This window comes from Sciurus vulgaris (assembly GCF_902686455.1).
Source record: "Sciurus vulgaris genome assembly, chromosome: 3".
Classification (NCBI taxonomy): domain Eukaryota; kingdom Metazoa; phylum Chordata; class Mammalia; order Rodentia; family Sciuridae; genus Sciurus; species Sciurus vulgaris.
The window spans coordinates 157,851,270-157,869,997 of NC_136463.1; the positions used below are offsets into that span (position 1 = coordinate 157,851,270).

Below are 18,728 nucleotides of genomic sequence, written 5' to 3' on the forward strand. Positions count from 1 at the left end.
CAGGGCCAAAGAGGAGATAGTAAATGCAGTTAGAGAAACATATTACATACAGAGAAATAGAAATAACCACAGATTTCTCATAGAAAAAAACAAACATAAAAATACAGTGGACTAATATCCCTGAAGTACTAAAGGAAAAATACTAGAATTTTTCCAACAATATCTTTCAAAAACAAGGGCAAAATAAAAAAGTTTTCCTGCATATGGAAGCCAAAAACATTTTTCACCAAGAGTTGAACTATAAGAAATGTTCAAGGAAACCTTTTAGAAGAATGAAAACAATTCAGATAAAAATATGAATCTTCATAAACTAAAGCCACCAGAAATTATAACTACTTGCATGGATTTTTTCTTAAATTATGATTTAATATGTTCAAGGTAACTGATTCATGTAAACAAAACTAATGGCGATATAGTATAGGGTATGTAACATATGTAGAAATGTAAGGAAAGGCAGAAGTAGCACAAATACTAAGCAGACAGACATGAAAGCACATAGTTTTAAGGTCCTTGTACTATACATGAAACTATACATTTCATTTGAAGGAACACTCTGATGAGTTATATATGCTGTAACCCCTTAAAAACCACAATAGCACAACAGAGTTGTAGCTAATAATCCAACAACAGAAAATGGAATAATCATAAATACTCAAAATAACCTCAAAAATAAAGTGATATTCAATAATATGAAAACATGCTCAGAAGAAGACAGAATGGGGGAATGGTAAAAAGGAACAGATAAGAAAAATGGAATGTAAAAAGCAGGATGGTATATTTAAACTCAACCATATCAATAGTCACATTGAATGCAAATGTTAGATTATAGTTAAGACCGAAATGGCATATTGGACAAAAACAAGTCACAACTGCCTATAAATATCCTGCTTTAAGCAGGCACAGTAGCACACGCCTGCAGTCCCAGCTACTTGGGAATTTGAGGCAGGAGGATTGCAAGTTGGAGTCCTGTCTTGCACTCCTGGGTTCAATCTTTAGCACTAGACAAAAAAGAAAAAAAAGAAACCTTCTTTACATAGAAAGATACAAGTAAGTTAATAGTAAAAGGAAGCTTAAAAAAAACTGTAGCCTGTTAACATTCATAAAAAGTGCTGATATGGCTGTATTGATACCAGATAAAGTAGATTTCAAAAACATATTACCAGAAATAGTCATTTCTTAATGGGGCTGGATCATCAAGACAATGTAACAATGAGACAAAAAGTCATAGAACAACAACAGGATAAATAGACAAAGCCAAAGGTGTAGTTGGAGATTTCAGCAGCCTTTCTCAGCAACTGTTGGAACAATCAGACCCCCAAAAAACAACAAAAACTTAGACTATAGAAGACTTGAACATTACCAACCAATATGTCCTCAGTGGCAAGTCATAGAACATTCTGTACAACACCATCAGAGTACACCTTCTTTTCAAGTAGGCATGGAACATTTAACAGGACAGACCATAGTTCTGAACTATAAGTCTCAAAGATTTTGAAAGTGTGCCTTTTTCCCCACATCCACACCAACATCTATTATCGTTTGTGTTCTTGATAATAGGCCATTCTAATTGGGAGAGTAAGATGAAGTCTTAGAGTTGTTTTAATTTTCACTTCTCTAATGACTAGAGATGTTGAACACTTTTTCACATATTTATTAATCACCTGTGTGTCTTCTGTAAAGTGTCATTCCTTGGCCCATTTATGATTGGGTTCTTTGTATTTTTGGTGTAAAGTTCTGTAAGTTCTTTATAAATTTGGAGACAAGTGCTCTATCTGAATCCGTGTGGAAAAGATTTTCTCCCACTCTGTAGGCTCTCTTTTCAATATCAAGAACACAAACAATGATAAGATGTTGGCATGGATGTGGGGAAAAAGGCACCCTTTACATTGCCGGTTGAATCGCAAATTGGTGCAGCCACTCTGGAAAGCAGTGTGGAGAATCTTCAGAAAAACTTGGAATGGACCCACCTTTTGACCCAGTTATCCCACTCCTTGGTTTATACCCAAAGGGACCTTAAAATTAGCATACTACTACAGTAACGCAGCCACATTAATGTTTATAGCAGCTCAATTCATAATAGCTAGATTGTGGAACCAAACTAGATGCCCTTCAACAGATGAATGGATAAAGAAACTGTGGTATACACAATGGAATATTATTCAGCCATAAAGAAGAATAATATGGCATTTACAAATAAATGGATGGAATTGGAGAATATCATGCTAAGTGAAATAAGCCAATCCCAAAAAACCAAAGACCAAATGTTTCCCCTGATAAGTGAATGATGATATATAATGGGGTGGGGGGGGAGTGAGAGAAGAATGGAGGAACTTTAGATTATGTATAAGGAAATGAGAGGGAGGGGATATAAAAAATGAGACAGACATCATTACCCTATGTACATGTATGATTACACAATGGTATGAATCTACATCATGTACAAACCATAGAAACAAAATGATGTACCCCATTTGTGTACAATGAATCAAAATGCAGTCTGTAAAAAAATAAATATTTTAAAAATGTTGAAAGAATTCAAGGTCGTATCTGTATATGATGTCACTACAGTAAAATTAGAATTCAATAACCCAAAGAACTCAGGAAGGGATCCTTAAATACTTGGAAAATAAAATAATACTCCTTCAATACACAGAGATCAAGAAGAACAGAGAAATAGAAGGTATTTGAACTGATTGAAAATGAAAAACACTGCAGGCAAAAATCTGTGGAATACAGACCAAGTTGAGGGGGCTACTATGGGGAATGATAGCACTGAGCAATATTAGAGAGGGAAGAAGGTTCTCAAAGGACCTCAGATTTCATTTTAAGAAATAGAAAGAGTAAATGCAACCCAAACTAAGTGTAAGAAAAGTAATAAAACAGTCAGAGCAATAATTAAAGAGCTGGAGACATTTGAGAAAATTCACTGAAATGAAAGGCTAGTGTTTCGATAAGGTCAATAAAAATAATAACCTATTGATCTCACTCATCAGTATCAAAAGACATAAAAAATTAGTAGTAGTATTGAAAGAATTCACTACATATTTTACAATATCAAAAGGATAATGTGGAAATATATGAACAATGAAGTTAACAGTTAAGATGTAAGGACAGGGTTGGTTATGTGGCTCAGTGGTAGAGTGGCTTGCCTAGCATGTGTGAGGCACTGGGTTTGATCCTCAGCACCACATAAAAATAAATATAAGGTATGTGTTCCATCTACAACTAAAAAAATGGACAAATTTCTTGAAAGCTTCAAACTATCAAATATATGCAAGAAGAAATAAATAGTCTGCCCTAGCCCTGTAGCTATTAAAGAAATTGAATTATAATTAATACTTCCCACAAACAAAATTCCAGGCCCAGATGGATTTTCTGATGAAGCTTAAATGTTTTTATAGGAAGAAAAACACATTCTGCAGAAATTCTTCCAACTAAATAAAGAGGGAGAAATGCTTCCCCAACTCATTTTATGAAACCAGCATTACCCTGATACCAAAAACAAAAGAAGAAAACTTTAAGCTGATGTCCTTAATAAGTGAGTGCACAATCCATTTTTAAAATTTTGTGTCAGGTGCAGTGGTGCATGTCTGTATTCCCAGCAGCTCAGAAGCTGAAGCAGGAGGATCGCAAGTTCAAAGCATTCTCAGCAACTTAGTGAGGCCCTAAGCCACTTAGGCTGGGGATATGGCTCAGTGGTTAAGTACCTGGTCCAAAAAAAAAAAAAAAAAAAATTGCAAAATGAACCCAACAGTATATTAAAAAGATCTTTTTCATAACTAAGTGGGGATCATCCAAGGAATGCAATGTCGGTATATAACATTTGAAATTAGTTAATGTAAGTTATTTTCCCCCCTAAAACAGAAAAACCATATGACTATATGACATCAGTAGTCTCAGAAAAGTATTTGACAAAATCCAGTATTGTTTAATCTAAGATACAAATTCAAAAAAAATATTATTTGGTGACAGATTTGAGGCATAATTATATAGAAAAGCAAGAGAATTATAAAGTACAAAATTCAAGATTGTGCTTACCTATGAGCAGAGAGGGAAAGGAGTGACATTGGGTTGGAACATGCCTGGTGCTTCAAAGATGAAATCACACATTCCTTAACAAGTGTGTGAAAAACACTTTTTAAACCCAGCATTAGTTTTATTATCATCAGGTATACCTTACACATATGCTGTTATTATTTTTTCGCTCTTCAATATTTAATAAAGCAAATTTGAAAGCTAGTGTTTTTTAAAAAATATCAGATAGCAAGAAAGACATTTACTTGTTCTGCTTACAATGTTGGAAACTCTCCCCTAGTAAAAAGAAAAGTTTTTTTTTTTTTTTTTTAACCAAGTATTCAGTTAATTTTAGAAATGTAAGGGATATTGTCAATAAACAGAGGGAACTGCTCTTTCAAGTGTCAGACCATGTGAAGGACAGTGTGCCTCGTGCCAACAGGCCAAACAATACATAGGATCATAATGAGTCACATATGTGATGTGTTGGTCTTCATTTCGCCCTGTGCCAGAATCAGACTCAATCACCTTCTCCTACTCGTGCTTTGCCAGGAATTTGCGGATTGTGCCACAAGAATCTGACAACATTTACACACATTTGTCTTGTGCCATTCATATAGTTAATACATATATGTGCATATATTTGAAACCATTGCTTTATTCATTCATTTAGAATGTTTTGCTCCATGTACAGACTGCCGCTCTTTCTTTATTCTCACATGTGTTGCATTCATTCACTAAGCAGCTATCAGGTATGAGTACCTATCAGGTAGCATATGTGATTCTAGGTTAAAATGGATAAACAGGACATTTGCCCTGTTGAAGGTGTTCATAGTTTAGTGCGTAACAGACCCATACACAACAGGTAGGATATTTTACAAATTATTTTGGTCCCTAACTCAGCCTGGCGACCTGGAGAAGATGGCAGTCTATGTAATCATAAAGCATGTTTGCCCAAGTGAGGGAGTGGGTGAATTTTCATTACAGTAAAAGGAATAGCAGTGTTACTGGTATATCATATTATCACATGACCTTGCATAACCTATTCAGAAGCATGCTACTCCGTGATGTGCTGAGTGCAAAGAAAGGGCTTGGCAGGTGTGGTGAGATGGGAAAGAATCTATTTTCAAGCACCAACTTCTGCTAAGTTCCATGATTAGTGGTCTTCTTCTTCCCATGGACCATTATTTGCATTTTACAAATACAATCAGTAATTCTGAAAAAGACTCAATAATTAGTTTGTACTCACACATGAATGCAGCATCAGAAGCCTGTCCCCTTTAAGCTGGAGCTGGAGTCTGCCACCCTTTCTGTGCCCCTTATTCCCTTCCCATAACTAAAGATGTCCCAGGTGCTAGAAGTTGTCTTTGCTGCTCTCAGGTTAATTGACCTAACTTCTCACCTAAAACGTTTCTTATGTTTATGAACCCGCATGTATTTCTAGCTTTCCGCTGTTCCTAAAGCATATCCTTTTTCTTCTTTCAAATATTTCACAATTTTATTGCATCACCCCTATTACTTGCTTGGTATTACTCATTAGACTACAGGATTGGATGTCTGGTTATTTTGAAGGAAAACCACATTTGTTGAATAAAATTCAAAACAACAGAAATAATGAATTTATGAAAGATACACTTTTTCTAATACTCTTGAAGGAGCTAAAGACAGTAAGTAGCGTAAGAACATTCAAGAAGTATTAGATTTTTCTCAGCTTCTGATTGAAGGTTTCCTAAAGTTTGTGAAAAGAGAGAATTTTGAAGACACCGCTGAAAAGTTGTGAACATATAGACAGCTGGATAATATTGAGGGGCATAGGCCCCTCATTTTTATTCTGTGTTACCATGGTAGAGAAACACTCTGATACTGAAAAAAAAAAGTTCTACTTCTCTTAGTGCCTGAGCAACAACATATCTGGAATAGAGCTTCATGCTTTTGGGGAAGCTTGCTAAAAGAGTCTGTGACATAAATGTTTACATCGTTCTCTTATACCAATTCCTTAACTCCTTGATTTATCAAAAGTCTTGATTTGTTTTGGTTTTGTGTTGTGTGTGTGTGTGTGTGCGCGCGTGCACATGCGTGAGAGAGAGAGAGAGATTCAAAAGATGGAAGAATTTTTTAACACAAAAAAATTTACAGTGCTGAAAACTCAAAAAGTCTCCCTAAGGAGAAGAGTATGCCAAATAGTCATTGACATAAGAGAACACCATAAATTAAGGCAGTAGTAGCTCATGGTTGTTAAGAAGGGAACTTAATTTACAACTAGTAACAGGTGTGCATTCCTTAGAAATTCTGGAAATCAATCAGTGGCACAGAAATTGATCTGCTAAAGGAGAGGAAAATTGATTCTTAGTATCGGCAAGTACATCAGTTTTAAGTTCTGAAGGAACCAAGACTTGGAAACAAATTTATTAACCATTAAGGAATATTTGATATTTAGTCTAGAAACGATCCAAAGAGAAAGTTTATGGCCTCATTAGAAGAAATATTTTTTATTGTGGCAAACTTAAGCTTCAAAATTGCAGTCTTATTATATCAATGATATGAAAATCACAAATTAAGTGAAATAAAGCTGTCTATTGTAAAAAAGCGTGCATTGCATCAGATTTTAGAGTGCTGCTTTGCCTCAAAGTATCTCAATATAAAATAGTGGGAATGTGAACATATTTGCATATTCCCCATTCATGACACAGTGTTGGCATTCTCAAAAAGAATAACTGTAGCTGATAGCAATTTTTATCTGAAGAGATTTGTGCATGTTAGCAATATACCATATTCTGTCACTCTCAGAAGAGCATATGGGGCCCATATTAACTCACCCAAATCTGCCACTGTTCTGCAAATTTTATTAAGCAAGTGCAGTTCCTAATAGTCACTTATGTTATAGAATGCGTGTCAAATGCTATCAATAAGCAAGGGGATTGTTTTCCCCTGGTGAGAAGCATTTGAAGTGTATAAGGAGGCTTGACAAAAGAATAAAACACTTTAAGTGATCACTATATTAATATAAAGGCATCCCTACTGGGAAGTCAAGGCATGTGAGTATTATATGCAACTTCAATGTTTGCCACTAAAAAGTTTGCACAATGCCATATTGTTCACTGAATTTTTTCCTCATATTTTTCTTTCTCTTAATGCTAACAATGAACCTGGTTGAAATTAAACAAAATATATATATATATATATACTCTGTTGATGCTTTTTAAAAAGGCACTATAGGTGGTTGGGCAGTTCTAATTAGCTTCAAACACTTAGAACCAGAAGAATTACAACATAGGCCATCAGGCTGCTGTGTTTCCCAGGTGAGTCTCCTGAATCAGAGGGTACACCAGGAAATTAACAAATGCCCAAGCCACAGGGTGCTCTCTTTATTAATCACCTTGTAGTAACTAAATCAAATAGTGTGCATCGATCTTGTGTTGAATGTCAAGAAACAGGAGGTTAGTACCGAAATCTCATCATCTAAATAAATACAGAGATACCTCAAAAGGAGTGATTTCATGGTGCCCTCTAAGTGTTTAATAATGGCTATAATGAAAACAATCGTAATAAAAATGCCTGTGAATTACATCTTCAGAAGACTCATCATTTCATTGATATCTTTTCAATTATTATAATATTCCTTTAAGATAAAGAACAAGTAGTATTAGTTGTTGGGTAAAACCAATGGACTACAAGGGAATTTAATGAGCTCTAGTAACCTGAGAGCGAGAGCAAGAGAGGGACAGAGAGACAGAGACAGAGAGACCAAGAGAGAAAGGAAAGGGAGGGAAGGGGGAAATTGTGTCATCAGAATTAGAATTAAAATTTAAGCCCTTTCTCCAGCAACACTCTATCACTTGATACTTAGGGTACCCTCCTATTTTAGAATGGAAATCCTTTTCCACACCAGATCTGCTCATTTTTCAATTTCTTGTAAAGATGTCCTTTATTTAAAATGACCCACTGCCATTATTCATACTGCTCCTTCTCCAGTCACCAAACTCTCTGCACAGTGCAACTACTACCCTTAAGTTCCAGCCCCAAGACAGAACTTTAATAGTAGCCCTAAGGTGATGTGGGTTATAAAGGAAGTTGGGTATTAATTATAACACTTGCCATTTAAAAAAAAAAAAAAACAACTTGGTGGTGTGTGTAATTTACCTCATTTTCTCATTTGCTACTGTTATTTAAATTGCTTCCCAGAACTAAGCATGTGTATAAAGATGATTGTTCCAAATTTACCCTTTAAATAAGATGTATTCTGTTAATTAAGTCATTACAGTTCCCTCTCATTTCTATTATGTTTATTCACTTATCTTCTGTCCTAAAGATAGACATCTGTGTCAGGGAATATTTTGGAGAAAGACCCCTAATTTTTATGCCTATCACCCATTTGGATTTTCCACACTGTTTTTAAAAATAGTTTATTTTAGTATTCTAAAGAATTTAAAATTGTCAATTAAAATAATGATAAGTATTCCTACTAGGAATAATAGACATTATTCAGCCAAAAAGTTAAGAAGTTCCTTGTTATATCTAATGTTGCTAGGGAATTTTCAGCATTTAAATCAGCTAAGATTAAAAGGAAAAAAGACAAAACTTAAACAATATCAAAAGTATTAACTTTATACAATCTCCTTTTTTCCACTAACTGTATGTAACAAGACCACATGGTCACTAGCGTTCTCTTTGCTTTTCTTCCACCATAAGATGAATTTAGAGCCAGGTAAACTTGGAGGTAATACCTGCTGTGAGTGTTCCATTACTTATAACACCTAAATTACCTAATGCCCTACCTTTTTTTTGTACCTTTGCACACCAGAGTTTTATAGACTAGCATAGACAGTGGTGCATGGCAAACAAGTAAACAGCTATTGTCAAATATCAACATGGTTATCCATGCAAAGTTGCTAAAAGATTAAGGACTTTGCCCCTATGTTAATGAGGAATGTTGGTTTGTGGGTTTTTATGTGATGTCTTTTTCTGATATTAGTATGTTTAACAATAGCCCTATGGGATTAGATGGGAAATCTTCCCTCCTCTAAATTATTTTGTAGCACTTCTGTAGAATCAGTTATTTCTGTAGAATCATTATTTCTTCCTTAAATGTTCGATAGAATTCACCAGTGAAGCCAGTTGGGTCTAGAGGGGTATTTGTTGTTTGTTTTTTTGAAAAGTTTACTTACAAACCTCATTTTTAAAATTAGTTATCAGGCTAGTCATACATTTATTTTTTCCCTTTTAAGTTTTGGTAATCCATACCTTTCAAAAATGTATCCATTTCATTGGGGGTTAATTTTCCTCCTATTGAGGCAAGACCCGTCTTCATATTCTACCTGACACCCCTAAATCATGGAACTTTCCACTCTAGCCATTGGGAATAGGCACTGTTTCCTATTCTACTGCAGATGCTACTTCCTTTCCATTTGGGGCCAATTTTTTGAGATCTTGGGTACTTGTCTCATGCACATGTGATCATCAGTATTCAATTAAATCCAGGAAGGAATTCTCTGAAGATGTCAGAAAGAAATCTGTATGTCTCTCTTCTCTCTGCTTCACTGTCCTGGACATTCCATCTGCCCTGACTTCCCTGGACATCCTGTACCTGTGCTCAAGCTTGAGAAGTCACTAGATTCTGCCTCAGTTTCCCCCTCCCTGTACAACCATCTGGAAACCTTCTCTAGACAGCAAGCTAGGGCACTTGTAGGGTTCACCCCATTTGTTCTCTGTCTTGGGAGTTGCTGTCCTTTGTTACCTGACATCTAATTAGACAAATGCATGTTTTGTCTAGTTTTTAACTATTTCCAGGGAATTATAAATCTTTTTTTTCCCTCCATTTGACCAAATACAAAGTCCAATCCTTGAGTATTGGGAAATGCATACATTGCTCTCATGCTCACAGAGCTTTGTGATATATCATACATCTCTTTGGCCCTGAATTTAGTTTCTCCTCTTATGGACATGGAAGCAACAACCCAGTTAAAAGAACTGAAAGTATTGGAAGTTTTTTTAAAATGATGTCACAATTCATAGAATATCTAATAAACATATTTCTTCATGGCTGTTTTTAAAATGTCTATCAATAAAAATGATTGTACCCCAGGGTAATCTGGAAGGAAAATTTTCTCAAATCGTTGCCAGTAAAGACTTAACTTATTATGATTTTCTATTAATTTATTGTTTTTAAAATGTCTGATTTACAAGCAGATCTAATCCTTGTCTCTTTTATTTTTTCTCCTCAGTGCCAGATGAAAGCAAAGTTCATTCATTGGCTGGACACCAATCAGGTAAGAAATTCCTCGTCTCTGCCTTTCTGTTCCCTTCCTGGAAATCCCTGGCTATGTTTTAGTAGCAGTTGGAACCTGTTTCTACCCACCAGTCACTGAAAGGCTTTCTAATTAATACATGAGATGTCTTTGACTTCCACAAAGATGAATTATTGCTTGGCTGTGTGCATAGTGGCATAATGCATGCTGACTCAAAATGTTTGAAAGGGAAGAAGAAAGGTTTCCAAAAAAATAATTATAAAACCCCAAATCTGAAACTGTATGCTAGCTGAACACTTAAAACAAACAAAATTTTATAAAGAAACCAAAGAAATTTCAAAATTCTTTCCAATAATGACTTTCACATTAAAAAAGCAAAACAGAGTTCCAGAATAAAAAAGATGTGCTCATTCCTTCTTCTCAAAAAAATAAAAAATAAATAAATAAAAATTAAGTAAACTTAATATATATAATGCATATATTCCTTGCCTGGGCAAGGAAGACAGCAGGATGATTCTCCAGCTCATAATCTTATAGGGTCCTCCTCCCCAGAAGAGAGTCACAAAAGGGATGATTATGTTATCCTCTTTTCACTCATGAATCTCCCTTGATATTATCTGGGAAGTCCACTTGGATCTCTAAGGGTCTTCTTGGTCTTTCTCTATCATGTGTGTGGCATCTTTGCGTTTGCCCTTCATTGTGCAGAAGCCTGCTCTTCCTTTGCTCTTCCTTTGGTATCATTTATTCACATTAGCTGCAAATAGTTAGAGCTACTAAGCTAGCAAATACCTCAGTAATCCCTTTCTTCTGGGGCTGCATTATTTGGGGGGGGAAAAAAACACATCCATTTGACTCTTAGAATTGCCACTCCAAACACAGAAGGGTTATGATTTGTTGGCATCCCTCTGTTTCTGAAACAAAGAAGTCTTCCCCATCACTGAGTGTCTCTGTGTTTATGTGCCAATTACATTTTCAGCAGTAAGTCGCCTGGATGCCTCATTACCTCCATCATGTTCCAGGGCAAGATTATGATATTTTTTTTTTCCTTTTCTTCTTTTACCAGATTCTTTAGTGACAACAGCAGGGAAGGGCTGGTTCACAACTCTTTTGTCTTCTTTTTTTCCTCCCGTTTTCCTAATAAAGAATCTAAAAGGTTAGATCACTACGAAAGAAAAGATTTCCATGGAGTGCCAAATGGCTCATGCTGCATATTCCTATCATCTTCTTCCATTAAATACTACTGGAAATATTTTTAGGAACCTGCCCAAGGATAGCCTACATTATTTTCATCTGAAATGTACACTCCTGCACATGTTAATAGTTCTACACATACTAATACTTGAATACTAAAGTCTTTTTATGTAGTGGCATAGGATTCAATGAAAAAAACTTGAAGCCATTTTTAAGAATATTTTATCAGCTTGATTTGTGAAAACGAGCAAAGAATAAGTGTTCCTGCTAATTACAGAATATTAAATCTTATTCTAATTTTAGTTGATTTCCAAACAAGTTACTGTTAGCCAGTACTTAAAACTTACTGTCACTATTTCTGATATCATTGTTGTCTTAGTATATTGCTATATTATTTTAGGTAAATGTAAATGATAGGTCTTTTATATGATATGATATAAAATATTAATAAAGAACTATTCTAAGTGTAAACTTGAAATAATAACCTTCCAAGTTTAAAAAAAAATTCAAAAATAGCAAAAATTAAAAGCTGCCAGTAGATTTATTGTAAACTCCCTATAGCACTTTTACTTTAACTGGGAGATAAAAATAGAACCAACCCACTTTATATGTGATGAACCATACTGTTTAAATATGTCATATGTTTTAGAGAGATTTCTGTTATTAATGTACTGCTATTCCAACATTCCCTATTTTTATGTTTTAGGTACTTTTATATCCTATGATTACATCATGAGTTTGTCATTGGGTGTCTGTGGAACCAGTAAAAATACTAAAACACAGTCAGAAACTGAGAACTTTTGATCAAAAATGGCATGTAATGAGGAAAGCCAACAATGACCTAAAATTCTATAGCCTAGTATTACAAAATTCAAGGAGAGAATCCTGTAAAACACTACACACTTTTGAGAAAATAAGAACATCATTAAAGAAAAATGTAAGACTAAGGTTATAAATTTATATGCTCCAAGAATATACCCTACCTCCGTTTTTTACATTTCTTTTATTTGGAAAATTAGTCTTACAATGATCCTCAGGAACTCATCCCTCATATAAAATGCAGGTTCCTTATATACACTACACTTATGCAGGGGAATTTCTCATCTGGCTTTGGTGAGGGGGCATGGAGCAGAGGATTAAAGGTCCTTTTAATTCTGACAAGGTCTTTTAGTTATGAAATAATGTTTAAAATTCACCTAATATTTAACTATACTCTCAATCTTCTAAAGTGGTCTGTGACAACTAAACAAGTTACTAGGTTGTATTTTACCTTGTAAAGTTCTATGATCCTACTTAACTCACCAGAGTTAAAAGGGATCACTCAACTTCTTGTTGCAATTTCCTTTCTTCTTCCCAAATCTTTAAGTAAAGCCCTATTTTTTTCCTAAGAAGAAAATGGCTCTCTCTCTTTAATTCTAGAAATGTGGGCAGGTTTAATACAATCCAAGACTATCAGAAAGTTAAACAAATTAAATTGTATGTGCTGACCTAAATCTATCATCCATCTTCTTATTCAGGATAATATTCAACATTTTAATAAATTCAAGTGAGTTGAAATTTCTTCTGAGTCAGCTACTTATTGTGTACAAGGCCATTTTGTGCCAAGTTCCATCTGTTGGTCTGGCTTGGGCACAACCCAAATTTGTGACAAGATTCTTGGCACCTTTTCCTTTTTCCTTGGCTTAATCTTTAAGTTGTTGATTCCTCAGAGTTCATATTGAATCAAAAGCCCAGGTAGGGTAAATCATTCTAACATTTTTGGCCCAAAATATGGTGTTCCGCTCACCCCTTCTGTAATCAACCCAGTTTCTTGAGATTCCTCTAAAAGCCTGCTGTAGGGCTTTCCCTAACAGTGCATACCATCTTATAACTGGTCAAGGAAGACAGCAGGATGATTCTCCTGCTCCTAATCTTATAGGGTCCTCCTCCCCAGAAGAGAGGTGTTCATATCTAGGGAATGGTGGATCCAACCCAGAGAAGTTAGAATTAAAATGCCTTTTGTTCAGTTTCTTTAAGAAAATCACAAATTTCTGTGAACCTTGGAAAACCAAAAGCATTTTTAGCCTCTTTCCCTGTCTCACTAATTAAACAAAATACAAATCCTAGAAAGGCAGGGAGAGAGAAAAATACATTTTAAACAATAAAGCAACTCTTTTAAATGACTTAAATATTCTAGGGAAACATTAGAAGGCACAGAAAAGGACATCAAATTTGGCATTTGATTTTTTTAAATTATGCTTTACTTTTGGTAATATTCAGAATCATAAAGTATCCCTGAGAGGGAGAATTTTTCTAAATTTTTCTGTGTACTGAATTGGCACCTAAACTGCTCTTCTAGAGTCAGTCAGAAAAAATTTATAAATTTTACTTTTTTTTCTGTGTCATCTTCTTTTTTAGTTGTTTTGATTTACTGCTTGGAACTGTTTTAATATGTATTGACTGTCTGCAGAGATCTTTGCTGACCCAGCTTTTTAAGATGATGCAGTACTGAAGGAAGCCAGTGAGCTCTTCTTTACGAGCTCTGACATATTAATTAGCAAAATGGACTAAAAAGCTTTCCTATTTCTGTTTTAATTTCTTATATTCTCAAACACCTGTCTATATAGCTGTAAAACAGGCAGATCTGTGAAAGTAATGGCTGGCAGTAAGTCCAGACCATTTCTGAGGCAAGTTTATCAATTCATGAGCAAGTATTCATTAACAATCTAAGGATATATCTACATATGAGGTGCCTTGTAGTCACCATGTTTAGTTGATATCCTGGCACAGTGTACTGATGAAGAAATGCTCAGGGCATTTAAATATTTGATGTCTCAGCTAGCCACTGAAGGGTTAGGATATAAACCCAGATGTTGTGTGGCAGGGGTAATACTTTGGGGCAATACATGTTCTACCAGCACCTACCTAAAATCCAAAGTCCCAGGAACTGAAAATATAGGAGTCAAGTGTTTACATCTAGTTTTAGTTAGAAGATTACACACACACACACACACACACAACAAGAAACCTGATAAATTCTTAATTGTCTTTCGTAAACATAGCTAGCTGAAAAAGGAACACAATAATTATAAGTGTCTACTAGACTCCTGCAATTCAGTGAGTATGAGAGGGACATCTAATCTAGTCATTCTTGCCTTAGTTTCCCTGTGAGCATGTGAGCATGTACATGTGTATGTAATATGTATATGTATGTGTGGGTCAAGTTGATGTATCAGAGAGAAAATGTGCATGTGTTGTCTGTAAATTACAGGAAATATGTGAGCAATATCTTTCCTTATAGCAAGGCTGAGAGTTTAATGAGGAAGTTGCTACTTTGGCAGACTCTACCTTCTGTTTTAAGTGCAATGTGTACAAACTTCAAACTGTCTGCAGTTTGAATGGGGCCTGAAAAGTTTCTGGATCCTTGAAAAAGGATGGAACATTTTAAAACATCCATCACTTTACTATAAGAGCAGCAAGTTGAGTGACATTTCATAAATTTTATTGTCTTAGTAGTCCATATTTTTATAGACTATCAAAATTAAAATACTTAAACATTGGAATGCAAACCTTGTTCATTTTTCATATTTGAGTCTTCTAATTGGGTTGCTGTTTTTCATGATTTTATGGTTACTACTGATGAGGAACTAAAATTTATTATTAGTAGTTAGTGGACATGAACTGTTTCTTCATTGATTGGTTAAGGTAATACAGCATATCTGTTTGGTCAGACATTCTTTCTGGGTACCTTTTAAGCTTTTGGCATTCCTTATGCTAGAAAAATACTGCTTTAGACATAGGAAATGTATTTATTTCTCTCGTGCTTAAGCTTCGGTTGGCATTTCATAGGATCAGGAAGTTATCATAGAAGATTGGCAATACGTCCAGGGTTTCTCCCATAGAAACTTGATTTCTAAGCAACCCTAGCATTTCTATGTTATAAAACATTACTGAAAACTGTGGTCTCTAAAATTTAATGACTCACACTGAACTAGGAACAGTATTTTTAATAATATTCTTTACTATTCAAATATAAGAATGTCTGTGCATCTCTGAATTTCATGAGTAAAGAGACAACATTTTTTTTTCCAAATCAAATTTCAAAATGAATTATTTCAGTCCCACTCCTGTTTAGGAAATGACCACTCTCTGTGGCAGATCCTGGTAAGTGCTAGAGATACAGAGTAAAATAAGATGTGGTCCTGCCTTAGAAAAATTGTTTACAATATGTGGCAGAGAAAGAATATAAATGTCTGATTAATATCTGTTTGATACATTTGTGCTGAAGAGCACAGTACAGAAATCTCAAAGAGGAAAACGTGCCGATCATGTGTGGGACTGGGGGCTGTCTGTCCTGTTTCAGAATGGAAGTGCTTCCATAGCTGGATCTGATAGCCAAATACAAGTTGGAAATACAGAAAAGGCCAATGAGCTAACAGATTTAGGCATATGGAAAGTTATGAAAACACAAAACATCAAGGTGTACTCAGGAAACCATAAGCAATTCATTGTGACAGGAGTATGAAGGGAGATTGGCAAGACACCAGGTTGAGCAAAGAGGCACAGATTCAATTCTGGGCAAGTTCTGCCAAATCCAAGAGTATGGTTTTATCCTACAGGCTCAGGCGCTAAACAGATTTAAGGAGAGAGTGTTCCCTTTTGTATTCTAGTAATATCAATCTGGCGATTGCAGGGACTTGAAAGAGCCAAAAGCAGGTGGGGGCAGGGTAATATGTGGGTAAAAGTAAATTTAAGTGATTAGAAATTAGAATGGAAAAAAAAGTAAGAACTATTTAGGCAATAGGCTTGAGTTTTGTTTTGTTTTGTTTTTCTTTTTAACTAAACAGTGGGTAAGTGAAAAAGATGATCTAATTTGATTGTCAGTGTATCAGTCAGCCATGCTACATCATGAAACCAATGGTAAATGTTTATTTCTTGGTCACATACCTTCAGGTAGACTGAGAGTTGCTGGTCTCTGCAGTTTGTGGAGTTAGTTCTAACCTGCAGGTTAGATCATGTTTTCCGCATGCATCTCATATTCTCTGTGGACCAGTGGTTTCTGGAGGCAGGTACCTTTGACAACAGAAGTGATAAGAGGGAGATGGGGGAGAGAGAGAGGAAAAGCATGATTTCTGCGCTGTTTACCTGTTAAGTGAAGTGTTGGCAAAGGTGGTGGAGAGCAGGGACAAGCAGGAGAAGAGGAAAGTGTGACAAGCTGGCAGGAGGTATGAAAGAGATTTTGCATGAGGGTAGAGAAGCAAACCCAGGAAGTAGAGTGAGAACTGAGGAGGAAGTGGGGCCCCCTCCCAACCCTGACCTGTATGTTTGGATGAGAAGTTTCAACTGAAGGACTGAAGGGGAAGCAGAATTCTGAGTGGCAGGCTACATTTCATTTAAGGCTGAAAACCAGGGGAACTTCAGAGATGAAGTCAAAAGTGTACAGTATTTTTGTCGGCCAGGGAAAGATGGTTGGACTCAGGAAGGCAAGAGTTGGATGGAGGGGAAAAGTGGGACAGGGAGTCACAATGAGTACAGAGTGTTATACAGTTGGCAGCCAGAAAAGATTAGATGACTGGGTCTCATGGCTTGGCAGTGACTGAGGATGGCAGTAATGATCGGCTGGGTTTGTTTAGATGACTGTGCAGTTGCCAAGAGAATTAGTCCTAACTTCTTTGATGAATAGAGAAAAGGCTTGGGTCAGTTTAGACTCAGTGGTGGCCTGGATGGAATACTCCTTAAAAAGATCTCCTGTCTCTGACAAATGAGGGGATCAAGAATTTGCAAAAGGAAATGGTCCCGAGGTTACAGAAGGTATGAGAAGATGCCGAATTTTTCACTAAATTTAGAACTTGAGAAGTAATGAAAACTATGTCAGTAGATAGGGAAGGGAAAATGAGGCATTTAAGGAGAAATCATTCCTGAAGGTTAATATTAAAAGAAAAAGAGAGACAGAAAGAGAAAGAAATGTATCCAGAAAAGATATGAACAGTTTTTATTCTTTTATGTTATTAATGAAAAATTCTGCACCATGCTGAGAGAAAAGAGACACTAGTGAGGGAAGGAAGGAACTAGGAAGAGAGCACTGACTATATTCAATGACATTATAGGGTGGCCAGTAAGCTGCCCAAGAAGATAAGAAATAACATACATAATAGGTACTCATGATGGGAAATGTTTAAGTCACTGAAGGAAAATTGGGTATAAAAGTAGGAAAAAATTATATTCCATATACACAAACAAAACTACACACACACAGTTACACTAAATTCAAGGACTGGGTTGACAGATGAGCAACAATTTCCCCAAACTTAACTGTTTGGGAAAAACATTATCTCTTACAATTATATTTCTAATTATCTGTGTGTGGTAGATCATAGAATGTTAGCACATAATGGAACATTATCTTCCTCTAGTTCAACCAGCTTCTTTTAAAGACTAGGCTGAGGCTTAGAGAGAGGGAAGTGAGCCCCAGCAAAGGCCCTGCTGTTCAGCAACAGAACTGAGGCTCAGACGTGATTTATATTTCACCACTCTCTTATTTGTTAGTATCACTACTGCTCATTTTGCCTACTTTAATACAGAAACGATCATTTAAATCTTCAAAATTTCCCCAAAGTTAGCATGGATAACAGAAAGGCAGAATAATTTAGCACAGCTCTGTTAATTTTTCCTTAAAATGTCTACCATTTAAAACCCACCAGAACTGAATAAACTTCCAAGTACAAAATGTCTATATTTTCTTAAGATCAACACAGACTTTGTAACCATCTATTTATAGTTGCTATTCATCATACTGTGTATTGTGACGTAATACTCCTTTTTCCCCTAAATATAAACACCCAGGAAACACTACTCTGAGATCCAACAGATTCTGTAGATGTTGAACAGCCCAGAAGCTCTCTGCACGCAGTCCTTGGGGTTTTTGTGAAGGCTTCCTTACAGAGGCATGACTGATGACATCATGGCCACCGGCGATCAGCTACACCTTCAGCCCCTCTCCACTCCCCGGAGATGGAGGCTCAGTACTGAGAGTTTCAACCTGTAATCACTTGGTTGATTTCCTAACAACTATCCCAGATTCAGAGACTGTTTAGGAGTACAAAAAGACACACCCCTTTGGAGATTCCAAGTGTTTCAGAAACTGAGATCCAGGAAATGTGACAAAGACCGAATGCATATGTCTTTTCATAGATCCCAGTCCCTAAGATTCCTCTAAGGCTGTTTTTCAATCTCCTTTGGTTAGTAGTCCTGGCTCCCTTGCCCCCATTAATATTCCCAAGACCTACCTTTTTCTCATAT

The 18,728-nt window shown here is 35.8% G+C and overlaps 1 protein-coding gene across 3 annotated transcripts in view; it reads left to right on the forward strand.

Annotated features, from left to right (window-relative positions):
- The window catches only part of PARD3B (par-3 family cell polarity regulator beta), a 1,072,202-nt gene that overhangs the window by 702,005 nt on the left and 351,469 nt on the right, over positions 1-18,728 (forward strand). For 2 of the 3 annotated variants that reach the window (XM_079130566.1, XM_079130567.1), the window contains exon 16: positions 10,236-10,280. The exons of the other annotated variant lie outside the window; for it this stretch is intronic. In XM_079130566.1, coding sequence (XP_078986692.1) covers positions 10,236-10,280 — 45 coding nt within the window. The remainder of the gene's footprint in view (positions 1-10,235; positions 10,281-18,728) is intronic. 3 annotated transcript variants of the gene reach the window in all.